General features: G+C 40.8%; 1 protein-coding gene across 1 annotated transcript in view; it reads left to right on the forward strand.

The window, feature by feature from the left end:
• Positions 1 to 2,947: 2,947 nt before the first annotated feature.
• Osbp (oxysterol binding protein) overlaps positions 2,948 to 21,532 on the forward strand; it is a 33,661-nt gene continuing 15,076 nt past the window's right edge. Inside the window, exons 1-7 of the mRNA XM_026411634.2 lie at positions 2,948 to 5,706; positions 10,335 to 10,543; positions 13,371 to 13,621; positions 18,321 to 18,519; positions 18,770 to 18,872; positions 19,213 to 19,267; positions 19,462 to 19,593. Coding sequence (XP_026267419.1) covers positions 5,345 to 5,706; positions 10,335 to 10,543; positions 13,371 to 13,621; positions 18,321 to 18,519; positions 18,770 to 18,872; positions 19,213 to 19,267; positions 19,462 to 19,593 — 1,311 coding nt within the window. The 5' untranslated portion in view covers positions 2,948 to 5,344. The remainder of the gene's footprint in view (positions 5,707 to 10,334; positions 10,544 to 13,370; positions 13,622 to 18,320; positions 18,520 to 18,769; positions 18,873 to 19,212; positions 19,268 to 19,461; positions 19,594 to 21,532) is intronic.

The following is a 21,532-nucleotide window of genomic DNA, read 5'->3' on the forward strand; positions in this document are numbered from 1 at the left end:
AGTGAAAATGCAGAGCCATAAAACTATTCCGAATGATATTATAATGGTTCATACATATTATTGTACATTGTCAAAACCCATAGGATGAACCCTAATGCAAACTATGGGCTTTAGATAATTGTGTTTCACTGTAAGTTCATCAATGTTAACAAACTGTGCTGCTATAAATAGCAGGGGTTTGGGGACCATGCATGGAAACTTGATAATTTGGGCTCGATATTTCTGTGACTCTAAAACTGCTCTTAAAAAAATGGGTATGTCAAAAAAAAAATCAGAAAAGCAGAAATGTCCAAAGCACTGGAATTTGGCAGGTAAACCATTCTGGACTAAATAGAATGGTAAAAATGGAACAGGAAGGAAGGTTATGACCTTTAGCGAAGAGCCTAAGATGGCAAAGTGAGTTACTGGGACTTTGTCCTATAGACAAAAGGGTGCCGTTGAGGATTACTGAGCAAGGAACTTGGGTAAAAAACAGACTATTTTAGGAAGATCCCTCTGGCAGCTGTTCTGTGAGGAGAATTGTGGAAGATGGACTGTAGACAGACTTGCTTAAAAACAGGAATAAAACACAAGTGCCTGGACCAATAAAGAAAAGGGTACACAAAAGATCATGCAGGTTTTGGTTATTAACTGGATACAGGATGAAGAAAATGATTCCATGAGAAAAATCACACATCATTTTTTTAAATTTTTCATTATTTCATTCACTAAACATTGACTGAATATCATGTACTCAGTTCTATCAGTTCCATCTCCAATATTAATCCAGAATGTGCTTATCTCCCATTTCTGTAGATCTCACATTCAATCTAGTTACCAGTACTTCTCTTCTGAAAGATGGCTGAAGCTTCTTAATTATAGCCTCCTCTCCACTCTGGTGACTCCATGCAACCACCAGTGATCACTTTATACAAAAATTGGGGTCACTTGCCTAAATCTCCAATTGCTCCCCATTGCACTGAGAATAAAAACCAAACTTCTTAGGAGGATTTTTGCCTGATGTCCCACCTCAGTGGACTGCCTCTCTTTCACCCCCCTGGGCCTTCACTCTGGGCCTATCTCCATTCTGTCCTTGGATAACTCCTCCTCAGCCCCCAGATAACAGTTTAAAGAGACTGTCTTTTTAAAGAGATGGGTTACACGTTATTCTATTCTTGGTTACCCTCAATTTTATGTATATAAACATAAAATATATATGTATATATGTATGTAATTACTGAACATATTTTTTCTTCCTTCAAATACTGTGCATATTCATTCATGCTTCTATTTAATACCTGTCTCTAAAAGCCCTTTCTTTCTTTATTTAGTGGTGCTGGGCATCAAACCCAAGGACTCATGACTGAGCTACAATCCCAGCCCCTGGCATGTGTATTTTTGGGGGGATTTTTTTTTCAGAGAATTTTTTAATATTTTTTAGTTTTTGGTGGACACATCTTTTTATTTTTATGTGGTGCTGAGGATCAAACTCAGCGCCCCGCACATGCCAGGCGAGCGCGCTACCACTTGAGCCACATCCCCAGCCCTGGCATGTGTATTTGAACTGCATTTCTGGCATGCAAGTATGGTCACTGTTGTCAAGGTCCATTAATGTGTGTGTGGGGGGAAACAATATTTGTTGATGGATATGTTAATCAGCTTTTCATCAATTTGACCAAAATATCTGACAAGAACAACTTACAGGAGGAAAGATTTATTTTGGCTCATTTATTTCAGAGGTTTAAGTCCATGTTCAATGAGCTCCATTGCTCTGGGCCTGAGACAAGGCAGAATGTTATGGTGGAAGGGCATGGTGGAGGAAAGCTGCTCAGCTCATGGCAGCCGGGAAGCAGAGCAGAAGAGGAGGCCAGGGAGAAGATCCCTAAAATCCTTTTCTTATGAGGAAGCAAAGTCCATTAGTACATCTACTACTATGTTCCCAGCACGTGGCTTAGGCCTAAGAATGGTAATACAAATGCAATAAATATTGTTAAATGTGTGAATATACCAGACTGTGTCCTAACTGTGGTGGGTGAACCAAACATGAAATGGATACAGATCACATGCTGGAGGAATTCACCCTCCAATAGAGGAGATCTGACTGAAACATAAACATTTAAGGCAATTAACATCACAGGAAACACTATCAGTCCTGAGGAAGGGACATGTCTTATAGCCATGTGAATCACAAGAGACTCTGTTGACAGATAACCTTATGCTAGGTGCTGAATGGAGGGAAAGCCTATACAAAGGCACCAGTCTAAGGAAGCATAGGGCAGATGTGGACAAAGGTGGGTGGATCGATTGAACTGGAACATGGAGTACATCAAGACCACAACAAAAAGATTGGTAAGCAGAGGTAGCACTAGATTGTCAAAGAGTTCATTGGCCAGGCTAAGAATTCTGGACCCTGTTCTAGAGGCAGTGTTGGGTAATGACTAGCCTTTTAAAACCTTTTAAAAATATTTTCAAATACACAATAAAAGTTGAAATAATAGTACAATAAACATTCATATATTTGCCACCTAGATTTAACATTTTACCATGTTGGCACGTTTGTTATCTAGAGCAGCATATTTGTTAGCATTGGTGAATCTACATGTTGCTTGATCCATAGATAGAGGGGTGTGTGTGTGTGTGTGTGTGTGTGTGTGTGTGTGTGTATGTGTACATGTATATGCATTTTAAATATATGTATATACTCATATACATATATATGTATATATATACTTTTAAAATATATACATATTACTAGTTTTGGGTGACTTCCTTTTTCTTTTATTTTTGTTGAATCGTTTCAAAGGAAATTGCAGACACTATAATTCTTCACTCCTAAATATTTAGCAATTTTTTCCAAATTTTTGATGTTTGCTTTCCTATATACTGTACCATTATGCTGAGCAAATTTAAGAACTGCCTAGCAACATCTAATACAAATATATTTTCAAATTTTCCCATATCCCATCAGGATCAGAAAGGTAATTTTTTGCAGAACCAGAATCCAATGAAGCATTTGATGGTGTTCTTGTTTTGTAATTCAGAACAATGACTCCTGACTCTTTTGTTTGATATTGATTATCCATAGTCTTTATGTCTTATCTTCTATAAAACAGTTGTCTTATAGAATGCTTTTCATTCTTGATTTAACTGATTGTCTCCTTGGAGGTATGTCTAACTGGTTTTTCAACCCCTGTAAATTGGAGGTTAGATCTAAAGGTCTGATTAGATTCAACTTCAACGTTTCTGGCAAGGAAACTTCATTAATTTGTGATGTATATTTCATGCTGGAGCACACCAGGGACCACCTAAAACAGTTGGTGTGTTAGTGATGCTAATTTGGATACCTGGTTTAAGGAGGGGACAGCCCAATCCACCTGATGTAAAAGTACATGTTTCTTCTTTGTGATCACTAAGTGACCTGAGGGATGCTTGGCAACATAATTCATATTTTTGTAGTTGTTTGCAATTTATCAACCCATTCAAGTGCATTTAATCACAATAGCATCTCTCTCAGGTTTCATTTCTTTTAGAAGTAAAAATTTAGCCTTAGAATGCTTAAATGATTCTTCCAAGGTTTTAGAGTTAATAAATAGCAAAGAAAGGACTCAAGCATAAATAAGTTAACTTTAGTTCACTTAAAAACTTAATCTCTGGGGCTAGGGGTATAGCTCAATTGGTAGAGTGCTTGCCTTGCATGCACCACAAAACCCCAGCACAACAAATAATCATCATCATCTTCATAATAATCTCCAATAGTCTATGCTGAATATTTTTAGAGTATTATTTCTCCATACTTCAAGTATGTCTCTCCTTTTGAAGCCATTTTCTAAAAAAGGAAGTTTTTCTTTACTTTCTTGAAATTTGTTTTTACAGGCTCTCAAAGCTATTTCTATTGCCCACTCAACTGGCAAAGTGTAACAGGTGCTAGATTCCCCAAAATATCACGCTTTTGACAACATTCGTAACAATAGTTCAGAATATTTAAATGATACACTAGTTGCTTAATTTGTATTTTTGTAACCTATAAACAAAGTCAATTGATCAAAAGTAACGAATTTCTGTCTAAAGTTAAGCACATACGTGCGTATTTGTGATGCTAACATCAAGGATCTTTAGTCCTGAAAGAGACATAAAGTTAGATCCTGCAAATCTATTTGCCCCCAAAGCTAGGTCAGCAACTCGTGAGGGCAGAGTTAGTAGAGGCATGTGACAGTCTCGAATCAAATGATAAGGAGTATGGTGCGATGCTGAGCGAACCAGGGAAGGAAATTAAAGGGATCATAGATCCAGCAGGGGCCTGTGGAAATTATTTCTGCTCCCCCACCCCCACCCCGAAGCTGGGTTTCCAGCTCTGAGAGCGAAGCGGGCTCTTTAGGAGGACTCAGGAGGGGCCTGATCGCCAAGAGTCACTATCTGTCGGATCACCTCTTCCTAAGAAGACATTATGGAGGACTTAATTCATAAAGAAGAAATTCGACATCGCGCCCACATCAAACAACAAGAAGAACCAACTAGCTGTCGTCTCCACCAACTTCCATAAAGCTGGAAGCAGGCAGGCACGCCCCCAAATCACTCTTCCAGGATTTTATTGGTTGTCCCAGTCTGCCCCTCTCTCATGAAAATCTCTTTCATTGGTCAGTATTCCCAAGCTCCTGCTTTCACAGACAATTCCCGGAACCAATCATCTCCACGAATTCCCCCGCCTCTCCGTCGACACGTGAGTGACATAGACGCTAACCAATAAGAAATGAAATTAAGAATGTGACGAAAGGCTCCTCCTCCCAGGCTCAAGCGATCAGTAAATGGTAGAAAGGGTTGAGGGGCTGATACCAACCACCAATCCGCAAGAGCGGAAGAGGACGATGAGAAGAGTGATGGGAGGTGGTGACGTGGCGGTGACAGAAGCATAAACTGAAATGAGCGGCGGAAACACTAGCCAATCGGCAACCAAACTGGCCGGCACTCTGCATTCCCCTGTCCTCCCAGAGCGCTAAAGACTTCAGAAAAGCGCCAATGAGGTTGTACATGCATCTGATTGGCCTTCATCTGAACCAATCAAAGGCAGAGCGTGTGGACGCGTCCCACCCTGGGCTCTCACTGGGCGGAGTAGAATGACAGGCCCGAGAGAAATGCCAATGTCCGCGGGGTCTTCCACAAGTGACACTCCGCGGCACCAATCGACGTCCTCCACCCCGGTCACCGAGCCCTCCTTCCTCCGGCGGGCCTGGCGGGGCGGGGACGCTGCGCGGCGGCGGCTGATGCGCTAGCCGTGTGGGGCGCTCGGGGCGGCGGCGGCAGCGGCGGCGGCGGCGGCGGCGGCTCTCGTAGGAGGTTCCGGTCTTGTATCTCGGGGCGGCGGCGGCTCATGGCGGCGACCGAGCTGAGAGGAGTGGTGGGACCGGGCCCGGCAGCCATTGCAGCTCCTGGCGGCGGCGGCGCAGGTCCCCCAGTGGTGGGAGGAGGCGGCGGCCGCGGAGACGCGGGGCCCGGCTCCGGGGTCGCGTCAGGGACGGTGGCCACGGCAGCTGCGGGCGGCCCGGGCCCGGGGGCCGGGGGAGTGGCGACGGCTGGCCCAACCCCTACGCCGCCGGCTGGGGGCTCGGGCGGCTCGGGCGCTGGGGGTTCGGGCTCGGCTCGAGAGGGCTGGCTCTTCAAATGGACCAATTATATCAAAGGCTACCAGCGGCGGTGGTTCGTGTTGAGCAACGGGCTTTTGAGCTACTACAGGTAACTGCTTCCGGGGCGCCGACACTCACCTTGCCTCCCCCACCACAGCCCACAGCCCTGGCGCCCGGCGCCCTCACCAGCAGGCTCGGCAGCCAAGGTCGCCCCAGGCCCTTTTCTGTCACTTGCGCAAATTGACAGCCGGTGACAGGAGTCCACTTCCACGAAATTGAAAGCCCCAGGACTTGTATCCGCACCCGTCCCCTGTTACCCACCGTTGGTGCCATATCTCTGCTTCCCTGGCCTTGCAATCATCAATTGTTTGGAGAGCATCTGTTCTTCCATTGTGTTTCCACCACCACATGGGTGGGATTATTAATTGTGCCAGCAAGGCACTGTTGTAGGCGCTAAGGGACACATAGAAGAGCAAAGCCTAAGCACTGCTCTCAAAGAACTTAACAGTGAAAGTCCCAAAGTCTTAGTTATTTATGCTCAGTCTCTAAAATTCAAGGTTATTCGTAGCCCTTGATGTACCCGACCTTAATCTCTCCACAGTCAGGCACCAAGACACCATACACAAGGTGTATTCTGCCCCTTGCTTTTCTTATCTCTCCAAGACTTATGCATACTTTCACCTTCTGGACAGCCCAGACTGGAGATGTGCCCTCTTGCTTTGCTCTTATTTTCGTTTGCCCCACCCCCTCCCGTGGAAATGTTGTATCCAACACTTCTGTGATCTTTTTGGTTAGTTAGAATTATGTTTTATTAAAATAAGAATACATGTCTTTGGTATGGTTATTTCTGTTCAACATTATTTATTTTGGAATAGTTAATATATACTTATCCTCAGTGACTCAGAACATGGTCATAACATGCTATTGGGCTTCTCATATTACTATGTATAAAGGTGTTGATAGGTGATTTGGGGACAGGATACAAATATTCCCCAAAGGCTGGACATTGTGGCTGGGTGTTTTAGGTATAGTATGTGATTGACTCCCAGCAAAAAAACCTGTGGGAGTTAGACGATATTCCCATCTTTCTGATGAGAAAACTGAGATTCAGCATGGGCAATTTTCCCAAGGTCTTGGAGGAGTCAGGATTTGAAACTAATTCTGTTTGCACCAACATAACCTAAAACCCAGGTTAGTGTTACACAAATCAGTCAGATACAGAGATAAATTACTTATCTAAAGCAAGTAAGTTTATGGATTATGGTTACTGTATATACTTCATACAAAAAGTGTATTTTACAGGAGACTTTGTTCAATAAACTGGCATTTCTCAGTGAACATTTTCTAAAGACCATTCTGTTTGGGACCCAAAACACTGCTGTTGAAGAGTGACTCACTTTTTGTTCCTTTTCCTTGACTGTAATCATTCTGCTACCAGGAGAGTTAGGTTGAACAAATCTCTTTTCCATCAACTCCACACTCCACTACATTGGCTTTTAGAGAATTTCTTTTTTTTTTTAACCATACGATTTATTTTTGAGAATTTCAAAGAGAGATTAAAGGTGGGAGCTGGAGGTTGTTAGTGAGAACACATCTTTTTTTTTTTTTTTTTTTTGGTATCAGGATTGAACCCACAGGTGCTTAACCACTGAGCAACATCCCCAGCCCTTTTTATTTTTTAGTTAGAGATGGGGTCACACTAAGTTGCTTAGGGCCTCGCTAAGTTGCTGAGGCTGGCTTTGAACTCACAGTCCTCCTGCCTTAGTCTCCTGACTTTCTGGGATTATAGGTATGTGCCACCATGTCCAGCCAGAACACATTCTTATCTGTAAGATGTCTCGTTTAACTCCTCCTCACTGCTTAAACATTAATTGTGAAGTTGTATATATCATCTACATTATTGTATTTAGAATTGATCTTAATATAACCATTGCTAACTTCTCATCTAGGATAATCAGTTTAGTCTAAAATTTTACTCTGCCCCAGTTTTTTCCCCTACTCAAGTTCATGTTTTCTGGTTACTGTGACTGTTACTCTAATGTTCAATGTTCCTGACTTGATTCATCAAACACTATTAATATTGTTTGCCCATTTTTAAAAATTGTACATCAGGTAAGGGCCTTAATATATGGTCTTTCCTTTTCATCCAAGTTATGTTATCTGCTTTCTAGGTCACTGGATCCTTTGTTCAGTACCAGTCTTGATCAGTGTTGATCACTCTGTTTAAGTATTTGTAACTACTTTTAACATTTCTCCTATGATAGCTAGTGGTACCTGCCTAATTGCAAATAAAACTTCTCTTAAGACATACTCATTCACTTATTGAGAAACATGTGATTGGCCTGTCCTTAACAGCTAGTATGTTCCCCACCCATAAACCAACCAAGCAACAGGATCTAGATTATCAAATCTCTTCAGTACCCTCAAACTTGCTGTGAAGTACTTCTTTCCAACTATTGGCTGTTTATTCTTCACAACAGGGTACTTCTGGTCCCTGTCTCCCTTTTGGATTATTTTAGCCAAATTGTCGTTCCTCCTGTTTTCATGCCTCTTAAACCTGCAATTTCTTGTGTATCCTCTTTGCAAAATATTATTTCCCTTTTAAATGAAATTATGTCCTTCCTAGACCCATCACTTTTTACCTATCCTGTGCTTCCTTCCATACCTGGTTACATAGATGATCCATTACTTAAAACCTTATATAGAATCCAGGCTCTCCCAGAAGCATCATGACAGGCTATACTATTAATTTTCATGACTATCTCTAAGAGATTAAATTACTATTTCAGCTGACCTTTTTAGGCAGAGGTTTCTAGCCAGAAAATACCACCCAGTACTTTAGTGTCTTAAAAACTTTTTTTTTCAATATTTATTTTTTAGTTTTAGGTGGACACAATATTTTTTTATTTTTATGTGGTGTTGAGAATCGAATCCAGCGCCCCACACATGCCAGGCAAGCATGCCTCCACTTGAGCTACATCCCCAGCCTTAAAAACTTTTCTTGCAAGAGAAAAGAATCTTTCTAGATTCTCACTAGTCGTTTATAACCATAGGTGTATCTACCTAAACTTCAAGAGCTTTGAGGTCAAGCTTGCCTTATTTCCAGGTTCCTTGCAATCTCTTAAGTTGTTGTATACTTTATGCTGTTTGAGAAACTTCTTTAGTGTGTGAAGATGACCCATGCAAAAAGAGATTCCTAGGAAGTAGTTAGTGAAAAGTGCCAATAAGGAGGAATGTGATAGAAGGTCCAAGTGGCACCCTTGGAAGAGAAAGCAAGGGTGAGCCAGCCTGTCAGCTGTGTGTCTGTAATTCAGTCTGCATTATGCATAATGTAACTGAAGCTTGGGGGTGGGGAGGTAAGAATAGAAAACACAGGGATTCACATTACAGTGTGGCAGGTGCAGAGGATGGAAAATGGCCCAGTCCATTGAGACCCCCCTGGCGATCCCATACAGCTCAGTTGTGCATTGGAGGAGAAAAAAAAAAAATTGTTTCTTGTGAAAAACCAAATGACAGCAGATCTGTCTTCCTAAGCATAGTAAACACACTTTTCCCAACATTCCAAATCTTAGTTTCTGGAGAATGGGGCGTATGCCACCTCTGGCATGTAGGAATTCTGGATGTGCCAGGTGTGTTTGGCCACTTGGCTTCACTGAAGAGGAAATGATTCTGCTTTGTACTGTGGCATTTGGCAAAGGACTTTGACCTCTTTATGTTCCCGGTTAGACAGGGAAAAAAACTGCATGCAGTCTAAACATGCAGGTCCCTGGGCATAACCGGCATGGTGAAGAAATTAGCACTGTTTTCTCTGTATACACAATTGTGCGAGAAGCTTGTTATTTTATGTGAAGTGCCTTGTGGCTTGTTGTCACCAAGTAGTGCTGTAAAGTTCAAAAGTTAGCCTATTAATAGAACTGTCAGTCAGTAGAGACTGGGAAAATTTTTACACCCAGTCCTCAGTGCAGATCTGCTGAATCTTTCCTAGCTATTAATAGGATGGCTTAGGAGTTCCTACCAATAGAAGTCTGTGGACCTTAGAAAAGAACATATTCCAAAAAGATTGTTTAATAATTCTTTCTTTGCTCTCTCAAATGGGCAATTATTCTTATTTCATATCATTTGAGTTATAGCCAGCATTTAATCATTGAAACATTTAAAGATGCCTTTTTACACTTCTGCAGTATAATTCTAAGCATGGTGTGACAGTTCTGATTTGGGCTGATTTACAGTGAGGGGGATGGTTCAGTTTATAGAAGACAGAACTATTCTTAGGGAATGAGATTGTCATACAAAATTTTGTTGCAAGGAATATAAACCTTTATAACTTGCTAAGTAGAAAGTAACTCCTGACTGTGGAAGGGCAGGAGAGAATTTTTTGAGGTGAGGGAAGTGTTCTACATTTTGATTGTGGTGGTCATACAGTTGTATACACTTGTCAAAACTCACTCAGTTGTATACTTGAGACTACTGAATTACTATTGCAAATAGTTATACCTCAATAATGTCTAATTTTAAAAGGTTAACAGCAAGAGGAACAGTGGAAGAATAAAATTTGTTTAAGAAACAATTCTTAAAGACTCTGAAATAAATTCTCAATATATTGTTTCTTGAATTTTAGGGGGTTTCTAAGATTACCATATTTTCAAGGACTCAGAATTATGTAAAGAAATGAAATGTGTTAAAGGATAATCCACCCATTACCTTTTTCCTGAGCTTGTTTTTGTCTCACTTTTGCAGGTCAAAGGCAGAAATGAGACATACCTGCCGTGGTACCATTAACCTCGCCACAGCCAACATCACTGTGGAGGACTCCTGCAACTTTATCATTTCCAATGGGGGCGCTCAGACCTACCATCTGAAGGCTAGCTCAGAAGTGGAGCGACAGCGCTGGGTGACAGCCCTAGAACTGGCCAAAGCCAAGGCTGTGAAGATGCTAGCAGAATCTGGTAGGAAGCAAAGAAGACCTTGCCTGGAAAGCTTTCCATATGTCCCCATTATCTTTTGTTCCTCATTGTGTTTTGTCCTTTGATTATCACCTCTCTTAAATGTCCCTAGCTACTTTTCATCATACAGTATTTCTCCAGGAGTGGTGGTTCTCAATTGGGGTCAATTCTGTCTCCTCCAAGCAATTTCTGGAGATATTTTTAGTTGTCACAACTGAAGGAGATGCTACTGTCACCTAGAGAGAAGAGGCTAGGGATACTGCTAAACTCCCTACGATGCACATAACTGTCCTTCACAACAAAAATTAATCTGGCTAAGATTGAAAAACTAGACATCATTCTTGTGCTTTTATTCTGTGTGGGGGAGAGGAGGGCACAGGGGCTACTGGGAATTGATCCCAGGCCATGAATAATCTAGGTAAATGCTCTACTACTGAGCTACATCCCCAGGGCTCCACCCACACATTTAAAACTTTTTTTTCTTTTTGGTCCTGGGGATTAAACCCAGGGGCACTTTACCACTGAACTATATACCCCCAGTTCTTTATTTTTATTTTTTATTTTGAGACAGAGTCTTAATTATGTTGCCAAAGCTGGCCTTCAACTTGTGATCTTTGTGCCTCAGCCTCCTAAGAAGAATGCCAGTTGACCACCTTGACTTTTTGAGACATAATAACTTTATTATGAGGTCAGTCTTAGGAGTATTACAATTTGTAATTTGGATCGATCCCTACTTTTTTCTCCTAAAGTCTTACTTGTTAAGTTGAAACAATTTTTATAGATGATGAAAAACCATATATGTTCTATGAAAAAGACTTCATTTTGCAACGTTAAACTAAAAGGAATAACCTAGTTGTATTTTTTATTTTTCTTCAAGGAAAGTGGTAGAATTTGCCAATGAGATGTTGATAGCTTTTTGGGGGTGGGGTGGGGGATAGTACTGGAAATTGAATCTAGGGGTGCTTAACCACTGAACCATATCCCCAGCCACCCTCCCCTCCTTTTTTCTATTTATTTTGAGACAGAATCTCAAAACTGAGTTGCTTAGGGCCTTGCTAAGTTGCTGAGGCTGGCTTCTAACTCACAATCCTCCTGCCTCAGCCTTTCAAGCCGCTGGGATTACAGGCATGTGCCACTGCATCTGGCTGAGATGTTGATAATGAGCTTGTTCACTAAGAGTTTTGTCTGTTATTTATCTTATTGTCTGTCATTTTCCCTACTGTATTTAATATCTATTAAGCAGTGAAAGGAAAATTCACTGTTTTCTAATTTTATTTATTTATTTATTTTGTATTTTGATCTTGGTCTTGCTTCTCTGTCTGACAGGCAAGTCTTGTCTTATTTCTTTTAGTTTTAGTGATGATGGTAGTTCCCCCAAAGGAAGTGACACTGCTAGAAAGGCATTTTGCAGTTAAAAAGTGTTAAGTACAAAACTGATAGTGAGAGGTACAACAGAGCTTCTTTCCTTGACTTATTATCAGAGAAGACTTTGCATTACTTTTATAGTAGTTTTAGTATCAAATGAGTTCATCATGAGATTCCGGAGCTCTCCTTCAGAAAAGATGAATTAATAAAACTTTTTTTTTTTTTTTTTTTGGTACCAGGGATTGAACTCAGGGGTACTTGGCCACTGAGCCACATCCTCAGCCTATTTGTGTTTTATTCAGAGACAGAGTTTCACTGAGTTGCATAGTGCTTCGTGTTTTTGCTGAGGCTGGCTTTGAACTTGCCATCCTCCCCCCTCAGCTTCCCAAGCCGCTGGGATTACAGGCATGCCCCACTGTGCCTGTATTTTATTCATTTATTTATATATGGTGCTGAGAATCAAACCCAGTGCCTCACCACATGGTAGGCAAGTGCTCTACCACTGATCCACACCCTTAGTCCCTTAATGAAATTCTTTTTTTTTTTAAGAGAGAGAGAGAGAATTTTTAATATTTATTTATTTATTTTTAGTTCTTGGCGGACATAACATCTTTGTTTGTATGTGGTGCTGAGGATCGAACCCGGGTGGCACGCATGCCAGGCGAACGCGCTACCGCTTGAGCCACATCCCCAGCCCCCCTTAATGAAATTCTTAATGACACTTTTAATGACATAGACTTTGTCATAATGAATGACTTTTTTTCTCAACCCATTTCACCTCTTACCCAACAGATAATGGTGAATTTTTAATAATAATTGGTTAGGACTGGATTGGTATTCCAAGCTAAAATTTAAAGACTCAATAATACATTCCTGATTCCAAGAGCTATTCAGCTTCTCTATGGCATCCTGTGTGTCAGTGGCTCTCCAACTTCAATGTATATCAGAAATATTTGGGTAACTTATTAGAATTGCAGCTTCCTGGTCCATGTTTCACACCAGCTGAATCAAAGTTTCTGGGCCTAAGGCCAGAGACTCTGCGCCTTTAAAAAGTGCCTCAGATCTGGCACGGTGGTGCACACCTGTAATTCCAGTGGCTTGGGAGGCTGAGGCAGGAGGATCATGAGTTCAAAGCCAGCCTCAGCAAAAAGAAAGGTATTAAGCAATTCAGTGAGACCCTGTCTCTAAATAAAATACAAAAAAGGGCTGGGGATGTGGCTCAGTAGTCAAGTGCCCCTGAGTTCAATCCTTGGTACCAAAAAAAAAAAAAAAAAAAAAGAGCCTCACGTGTTTCTGGCACCAGTTGAGTGTATACTACACTGTAGAGAAATCATCTGCTAATTGGCAAGCCTCCAGAGAGAAAACACAGCATGATGAGTGTTGGTTTGGTTGTGGGCAAAGTAGGTAGGGTTTCAACTCTTGGTTTGGTTCTGGAGTCATATAACTTACTTTTGCATCCCTACAGATGAATCAGGAGATGAAGAGTCTGTCTCACAAACTGACAAGACTGAACTGCAAAACACTCTCCGAACCCTCTCCAGCAAAGTAGAGGACCTGAGCACATGCAATGACTTGATAGCCAAGCATGGCACAGCCCTGCAGCGTTCCCTCAGTGAGCTAGAGTCCCTAAAGTTGCCTGCTGAGAGCAATGAAAAGATCAAACAGGTCAACGAGCGAGCCACACTTTTTAGGATAACATCCAATGCCATGATCAATGTGAGTGCAGATGGTATCTCTGTTGCTTTTTGATTCTTTTCCTCTTTGAAACATTATGCTTCCCCACTGTCAGAAAATTGTAATTAGTAAAGCACAAAGCCTTAGACCCTGCTTCACTGCTCAAGGGCTTTAAGTTACATTGTTTCTTACATGAAATAGAACATGTTGCACCATATGGAGTGACTTTCATGCTCTGCTCAAGCGGTCAGGACATTGCTTCAGCCTGAGAATTAGTTAGGAGTCCAGAGTTGCAGTCTTGCTTTTGCAACTAGCAGGACATCTGATGGTGATATTAGTTCAGTCCCTTAATCTCTCTGAATTGTAGTTTTATTTATATGTTTATTTTTATCTAATTTCATCTGTTGGATCTAAAAGATCTCCATGGGTTCTTTCCACAATATTTTCTTTAGCTTTACACTAGAGTCCTAGCCCTACTTGGCTAATGCATTCTGGCATACAGGATAGTAACGGGGACTGGATCAAATACTAGTGAGGACCTTATAATACTGGTTAGTCCTTGATTTCAGGGGTAATTCTGTTGATGGGACAAAATCTGCAACCTTGGGGCTGGGGATGTGGCTCAAGCAGTAGCACGCTCGCCTGGCATGCATGCGGCCCGGGTTCGATCCTCAGCACCACATACAAAGATGTTGTGTCCGCCAAGTACTGAAAAATAAATATTAAAAAATTCTCTTTCTCTCTCTCTCTCTCTCTCTCTCTCTGTCTCTCTCTCTCTCTTAAAAAAAAAAATCTGCAACCTTTCTTTTATAATGAAGGGGTAGCCCTTTTCCTTCCTTAGGACTCCTATTTTGGGTAGCTGTTAGTTTACGGGATATTTTAGCTGCTTGGGTTCAAGGCTGTAGGTGAACAGAACACCAGTGGCCTTACTGATGAATTGATAGTTATGAAATGAATACATGGCTTACAACAATGCTGTTTTTCCTCTACTGGTCACTGATTCTCACCTGGCAGGTTATTTTAGTTCCCTTCCACATAAAAACACTGGGAGACATTTTATACATGAGAAGACTATTCTGTGAGAAAGGGTTTTTTGCTGGCTTTTTTTTTTTCACCCTAATTAAACGGGATGAAATTACCTCACTAGTGCCAGACTTTCTCTTATTTAGGTGATGATAGTAAGACATTTGCTTAAAGCTAGTTTAGTTCACTGAAGACTCTTAAAAGATCAAAGTCCTTTTCCTATGAACAAGGGAAAATTTAGTTGGTGGAAAGTAACCACCAAGTTACTTTAGCATCATGCTCTGAAGTGTTGAATGCTCTGAAGTATTGAACACTCTTCAGTGTTTTGATTCACATAAGGTACAAAGAACCCAAATTCTTTTTTTTTTTTTTTTTTCAGTTAGGGGTTGCAGGAAGATTACCCTTCTCCTAGGACCACTCAGCAAGCTAGAACTGTTGCTTGTGCTTCTGATGTCCAGTTTGCTCTTTTTCCAAACTGTTGACTTCCTAGTGACTGTGTGTTTATTCTTCTGGTCATGACACTCCAGAGAGTGAAAGCTACTTTTTATCAATGTCAGGTGACTACACCATTTTGTATTAGGGTTTTTTCTTTTTCTTTTTTTTTTTTCTATTCTAATATGAAAAATTTTCTAAATAAAGCACTCCTTCATGAAACTGAAAATTTAGCTTGGATTTTTCTCTTGAAAACAAACTCTTTTTTTTTTTTTTTTCCCTTGGGGAAAGTCGTCACCGAGTTATAAGTGTCCAGAGGTTTGTGTTAAAGGGAACAATCCCTTAGAAATCAGAGGTAAGCTGTTTTCTTAGTCTATTCTCCCTCAGTTCATTACCTGTGCCCCTTTTATGACTGATTATTGCTTGAGGTGCACATTTTCTCCCTATGTTATTTTCTTTGTACCTTTCTGGTGCTAATATAATAGCAAGGTCTTAGGTGTAATAGGCATATTAAAAATTAATATGCTAATGCATGACAGCTCTAAATGAACAGTTATATCGAAGGAAGAGTACATTTTACTCAATTTCTTGACAGCTTAGGATATTGCCTTTCTTACCACCAAAGTGAATCTAACAGAAGACACTGTTAATATATCCATTTGCTAAATGAGTACCTGCTATGATCCATACACTGTGCTAGGGGATATCCCTGGGACACATGTGGTCTCTACCCTCAAAGAGATTACTCTTTAGTGAGAGGACAGAGATTTGAGTGGATCATGATATGATAGAATGAGCATGTCTAGACTGCTATGGCATTTAGCTCAGACCAGAGGATTATAGAAGATAGCATCTCAGCTAAATTCTGAAGGAGCAGTGACTGTCTTTCTGGGAAGAAGGGCAATAGAGCTTGGCCTGGGTTTCAACCACCTCCTCTACCTTCTGTATAACCCTGGGCAACCTCATTCTCTGAGACTTCAATTCTTTATCCTTAAATGGCTTTGATGCTAGTAGACCCTTCACAGGGTTGTTGAAAGGCTTTTATTATGTAATTAATGTGAAATGCTCAGCAAAGTACTGAAATATGTCTCTGCTAAATTTTAATCATGATCAGTATTATTAAAAGGGAACAAAGAAGAGTTGATTGGGGTAGTGGTATGGCATGTGTGGAGCCCTCCTTCTCCACGGTCTGGGAACTGCTGGCAAGGAAGGAGCTGGAGGTGAGAGGGGAGAGGAGGTAAGAGGAGATTCAGATCCTGCTAAGTGGGCTTGGTAGATTGGGTAAGAAGAGAATGAGAGGAATTTTGATGTAGACATAATTAATAGCTGGCACCTTTTTGAGTGTTTACTGTGAGCCCCATGTAGTTCTAAATCTAAATGCTTTACATGTAAAGCACCAACTCTTTGAAGTAGTTAATATTTTAATATTTTTAATTCTTTGTTTAAGATAAGGAAGATAAGGGGCAGAGAAGTGTGCCTCAAATTACACAGCCAAATAGTGATTTGAGCCCCAACAGCCCAACTCCAGAAGTATACTCTTTACTGCTTCTGGTATAGACAATAGAAAGAAGTATGGATTCAAAATATTAAAGAATAATCAATAATACTTGATAATTAGATATGGGGAAGGAAGCAAAACTAAAAGAGGTTCCCCTTAGGTTCCTGGCTTGGACAGCTGGGAGGGCCCTGGAATTGTTCTTGGGATGGAGAACATCAAAGGGAGAAACAGAGTCAGCAGAGGAGTGCAGTGAGTTCAGTTTGGGATCCACTGATTCTGAGGTTACTTTGAGCCATTGAATAAACATCTGGATTCTTCTCTAAAACTCAGTGAGTGTGGGATTTGGCTTCACTGACTTAGTAACCATTGACCTGCAGGCAATAGTTGAAACCATGGGAGTAGACATTCTGTTTACTTTTAGTTTCTCTGACTCTTAAGCTTACTTTTGCTTCCTTCCTTCCTTTACTTATCTGTATTCTTTCATTGACTTATTAAGCAGACTTTATCAGGCTCCCACTATGTACAAAACAACTAAGTTATGAGCTAAAGATCTGTATATGAATAAGCTATAAAATGTGTCTTTAAGTTTCTCCTGATCCATCTGGAGAGGGAAAATCAGTCACGATTCTGCCATGAATGTGTAAAATAGAAGTATGTGCAAAGCACTAAGCAAATGTAGAAAAGAGACCGACTACCTTTGAGACTAGGGGGGAAGCTGTCACAGAATTAACATTTGTCCCAGGTTTTGAGAAATCAGGATTTCTCCTATCTTAGAGAGGGGCTAGGAAAGAGCATTTTAGGCAGGGTGGGTAGCATATGCTAGGCAGGCAGGCCTGAAAGAACTCTGTCCAAGAAATGATAAGCAGCTCAGCATGGCTGTATTATGGAGTGTAGCATATCTACCTGAGAGAAGGCGACAAGGCAGGTGGGGGCCGTCCTGTGAAGGATGCCTAGTATTTATAACCACTAATTGGTATCTGGTTTCACTCATAGTGGTCAGCCAGTGGAGGGACTGATATGAGCATATTTCTATTTTTTCTTTAGAATCCTTCTTTGATTCCTCAAGTAGGTCTATAATTTTTAATGTCAGTTGTTTCTCTCAGTGACCAAAATAAAAGCAAATTATGTTGCCTGGTATTTAGTCTAATTCAGTGCAGATTTTTGGTTCTCAGTGTCTAACTTCCTCTGCTTTAGGTTACTTGAGTTTAGTCAATAATTTATTGAACTGGGCTGGGAATGGTGGTACATGCCTGTAATTCCTGCAACTCAGGAGGCCGAGGCAAGAGGTTTGCAAGTTTGAGGCCAGCCTTAGCAACTTAGCAAGACCCTCTCTCAAAAAATAAAAAGTGCTAGGGATGTGGCTCACTAATTAAGCCCTACTGGGTTCAATCCAAGAAAGGCCCCCCCCCCAAAAAAAATTACTGAAAGTAGTTATTCTGTGTATTTTCTCTTCTTGCTCAGTCTATAGTTCTCTTTTGGTATAGTTCACATACCTGCCCTTTGTGATATTGCCACAAATACTTTGTTTAGGTTTACTGCTCACTTGGCATTTGTTTAGACCTAATGACCAGGAAAATGTAAGAGAACTATGACAACCGTTTTCACTCTTTTCTGAGTTTGACCTTGATTGCAGCATGAGCTAGCTGTCCCTGATACTGTGGAATACAGGGAAAGTCTTTCTCATTTTTCTGCTGAAGTTCCCAGAATGAGGTTTCTTAATGGGCCTACAGAGGCCGGAGGGGAACATGACTAGTTGAGGTGACACAATCTAGTTCTTTCTCCGCACAGGCCTGCAGAGATTTCCTCATGTTAGCCCAGACCCACAGTAAAAAGTGGCAGAAGTCACTGCAGTATGAAAGAGACCAGCGTATCCGACTGGAAGAAACCCTTGAGCAGCTGGCAAAGCAGCACAACCACCTGGAGAGGGCCTTCCGGGGAGCCACAGTGCTGCCTGCAAACACTCCTGGCAGCGCAGGATCTGGTAAAGGTAAGACCCTTTTTTCTTGCATAGCCTATTCAGATTTGAGCCAGGTGATTTTCTGCAGTTGATAGAAGAGCTCCAAATTCTCCACAATTAATGACTTATCTGAAGTGGCTTTGGAGCTGTTCATTTCTTCTGGCTTTTCCACTACTTTACCATTTATTGCTATGTTTGTGGTTGGTACTGAGAAGAACTGTGGTACCAGGCATTTGATAAATATAACCAGAGAAAACAAAGAAGGCCTTTCTCCTCGTAGATCAGTGCTGCTCTGGGAAAGGAGACATGAGTGATGAAGATGATGAGAATGAATTTTTTGATGCACCAGAGATCATTACCATGCCTGAGAATTTGGGCCACAAGTAAGTTATCCTTTACTGTTAAAGAAAAGGAACATACCTGATCATCAAGAGGTTAGAAACATTGTTCAATGTGGGAATGTTATAGTTGTCGACATTTAGTAAAATCTGGGTTCTTTTCCTTAAGTAAGTGGAAAACTGTCAGCTTTTTACATGATGAGTTCTCCAGAGGCATTTACAGTCATATCTATTTACACCTTTTGATTAGCCATCAATAAGTTTGTGCAGCATACTTGACATTCTGCTTTGTAAAAAAACAAAACAAAACAAAACAAAAAAACATTAAGGCCCAAACTCTAGTTGTGCTCTTTGTTCTAAATCTCCTGTGTTCCCCTCTATGCAGACGCACTGGCAGCAACATCAGTGGGGCCAGCAGTGACATTAGCCTTGATGAACAGGTAACTCCTATGTGGAGGGCATCAAAGGTGAAGGATTTGGGCTATGAGTCCCATGGATTTGTTTGTAAAGTGCTAAGAAAGAAAGAAAAATCCTGATTTTTTTTTTTTATTTTAAGTATGGGGGAAGGGAAGATTAGCAATAGCAGATTTTCTGTTCTTTGTGGGTGATTGAATGGCTTTGTTCTTGCTCTCAGTACAAGCATCAGCTGGAAGAGACGAAGAAGGAAAAGAGAACTAGAATACCATACAAGCCAAACTATAGCCTCAACTTATGGAGCATCATGAAGAACTGCATTGGAAAAGAACTCTCCAAGATCCCCATGCCGGTGAGGTCCTTGCACATCCTAACTGCTGCCAGTAGGTCCTCTCAGCCTTAGGCAAAAGAATGCTGATGTGACAGCCCTCCCCTCCCATACGTGTGGCAGTTTTGAGCATAGCCTTTGTTACCCTTATAGTCATAAACTGTTCCTTTAAATTAGCTGGCTGAGTTTTGGCTCTGAATCTTGTATGTTCCCAGATCACCTAGGACCAGATGCACACGTTCAGTAACTTTTATGAGCAAATTCCTATGCTCTGTGCTTGGGAGCATGCAAAAATAAATACAGCCTTATTTCTGTTTTTAAGAACCACATAATTTAAAAGAGACATGAAAACAGGTTAAAAATGATATTATTATTATTTTTTATCATAGTGTAATGGGAAATACTATATATACAAAGGTTTAGGGAGCATAGAAGCAAAAACCATTCCAACCAGGAAGGTGAAAATTATTGATTGCCATGGTGAAGATGGGGTTTTTAATGACCTCCCTGTCAGTGATCATTCATTTTTCCAGTCTGTCCACTATTGCCAAAGTGATTTTTTTTAAAACTGCAAGCATGGTTGTGTTACTCTTCAATTTAAAATCCTGGATCTTTATTGCTCTGGACATAGTTCAGATTCTTTATTGGACTCAGGACTTCTTCCCCAGGGGCAAGGTCATCATATATGTGTGATGGTATAGTCATCAGATTAGCCTCAGATACTCAGAGGTATCTTGTTTATTCCTCAGATCATTTATACACACTGATCTTTCTGCCTGAACTTTGAATTTTCCACCAACCCTTGGTAGTTTTCTCTTGCTGTGGCTAAAACTCTTTCCTTTGGAATTCAGTATAATGACATCTCTTTCAGTAAACCTCCAGTGCATCCAGTCAGGATGAGATCTGTCTTTTCTCCTGTGCCCCAACAGGTTCCACGTTTGTGTCTGGGCCACGTGTTTCTTTTACTTATTCATTCAACAATCATTTACTAAGTGTCTTCTATTTGCCTGGTATTGTGCTAGTATAACAGCTGGGAATAATCAATTTAAAGCAGTAAATCCAAATATATTGGTTTAAATTAGAGGGTCAACAAGCTAGGGTCTGTGGGCCAAATCTGGCTGCTATCTATGTTGTCCACAAGTCAAACATAGCTTTTATATTTTTAAATGGTTGGAAAAAAAATAAAAAGGAGACTAATTATCCATAAAGTTTTACTGGAACGCAAAGATATTCATTTATGTCTTATCTGTGGCTGCTTTCATGCTGCAAAGCAGCATTGAGTAGTTGTGACAAGAGACCACATATCCCGGAAAACCTAACTATTTACTATCTAGCTCTTTACAGAAAAAGCTGGCAACTCCTGTCTTAAACAAATATTGGCCTCACTCATTCTTGTGTTAAAGTCCAGAAGCAAATGGTCCAGTTCTAGTATCATACTCCATGGTGTCAGGACCAGACTGCTTTCTCTCCTGTTTCTCTGTGTCTGTAGTCTTAGTTCTTAGGTTCATAGTGGCCTCTCCAGTTTGAACCATCGGGATCACATTCCAGTCAACCCTTTTAAGGGTTGTTTCCTGGAAATTGCATAATCCATTAATCTCTTAAATCTCTGTGGCCAGGACTTAGCTATATGACCATAGTTAGCTATAGAAAAGGCTGGAAATGAAGACTTGGGTGTTCAGAGGGCCAAAAACTTGACAGACAGAAATACAGAAAGTATTCTCTCTACCTCTCTGGGTGCAGAGAACAGTGTATGATTTCTGTCTCTTCATATACTATGTTCCTATGGAGAGAAACTATGTCTAATTGAACTCTATATCCTTGATGCTTTTTCCAGAGCCTGGCATATACAGATCATTCAACAAATTGTTGAACTAATTAATCAACAAATCTTGAAAAGCAAATAGTTTATTTGTAAGTCTGTATGATTTAAAAATATATTTATCAACTACAGTCGAGGATATAT

This window comes from Urocitellus parryii, chromosome 4 (genome assembly GCF_045843805.1).
Source record: "Urocitellus parryii isolate mUroPar1 chromosome 4, mUroPar1.hap1, whole genome shotgun sequence".
Classification (NCBI taxonomy): domain Eukaryota; kingdom Metazoa; phylum Chordata; class Mammalia; order Rodentia; family Sciuridae; genus Urocitellus; species Urocitellus parryii.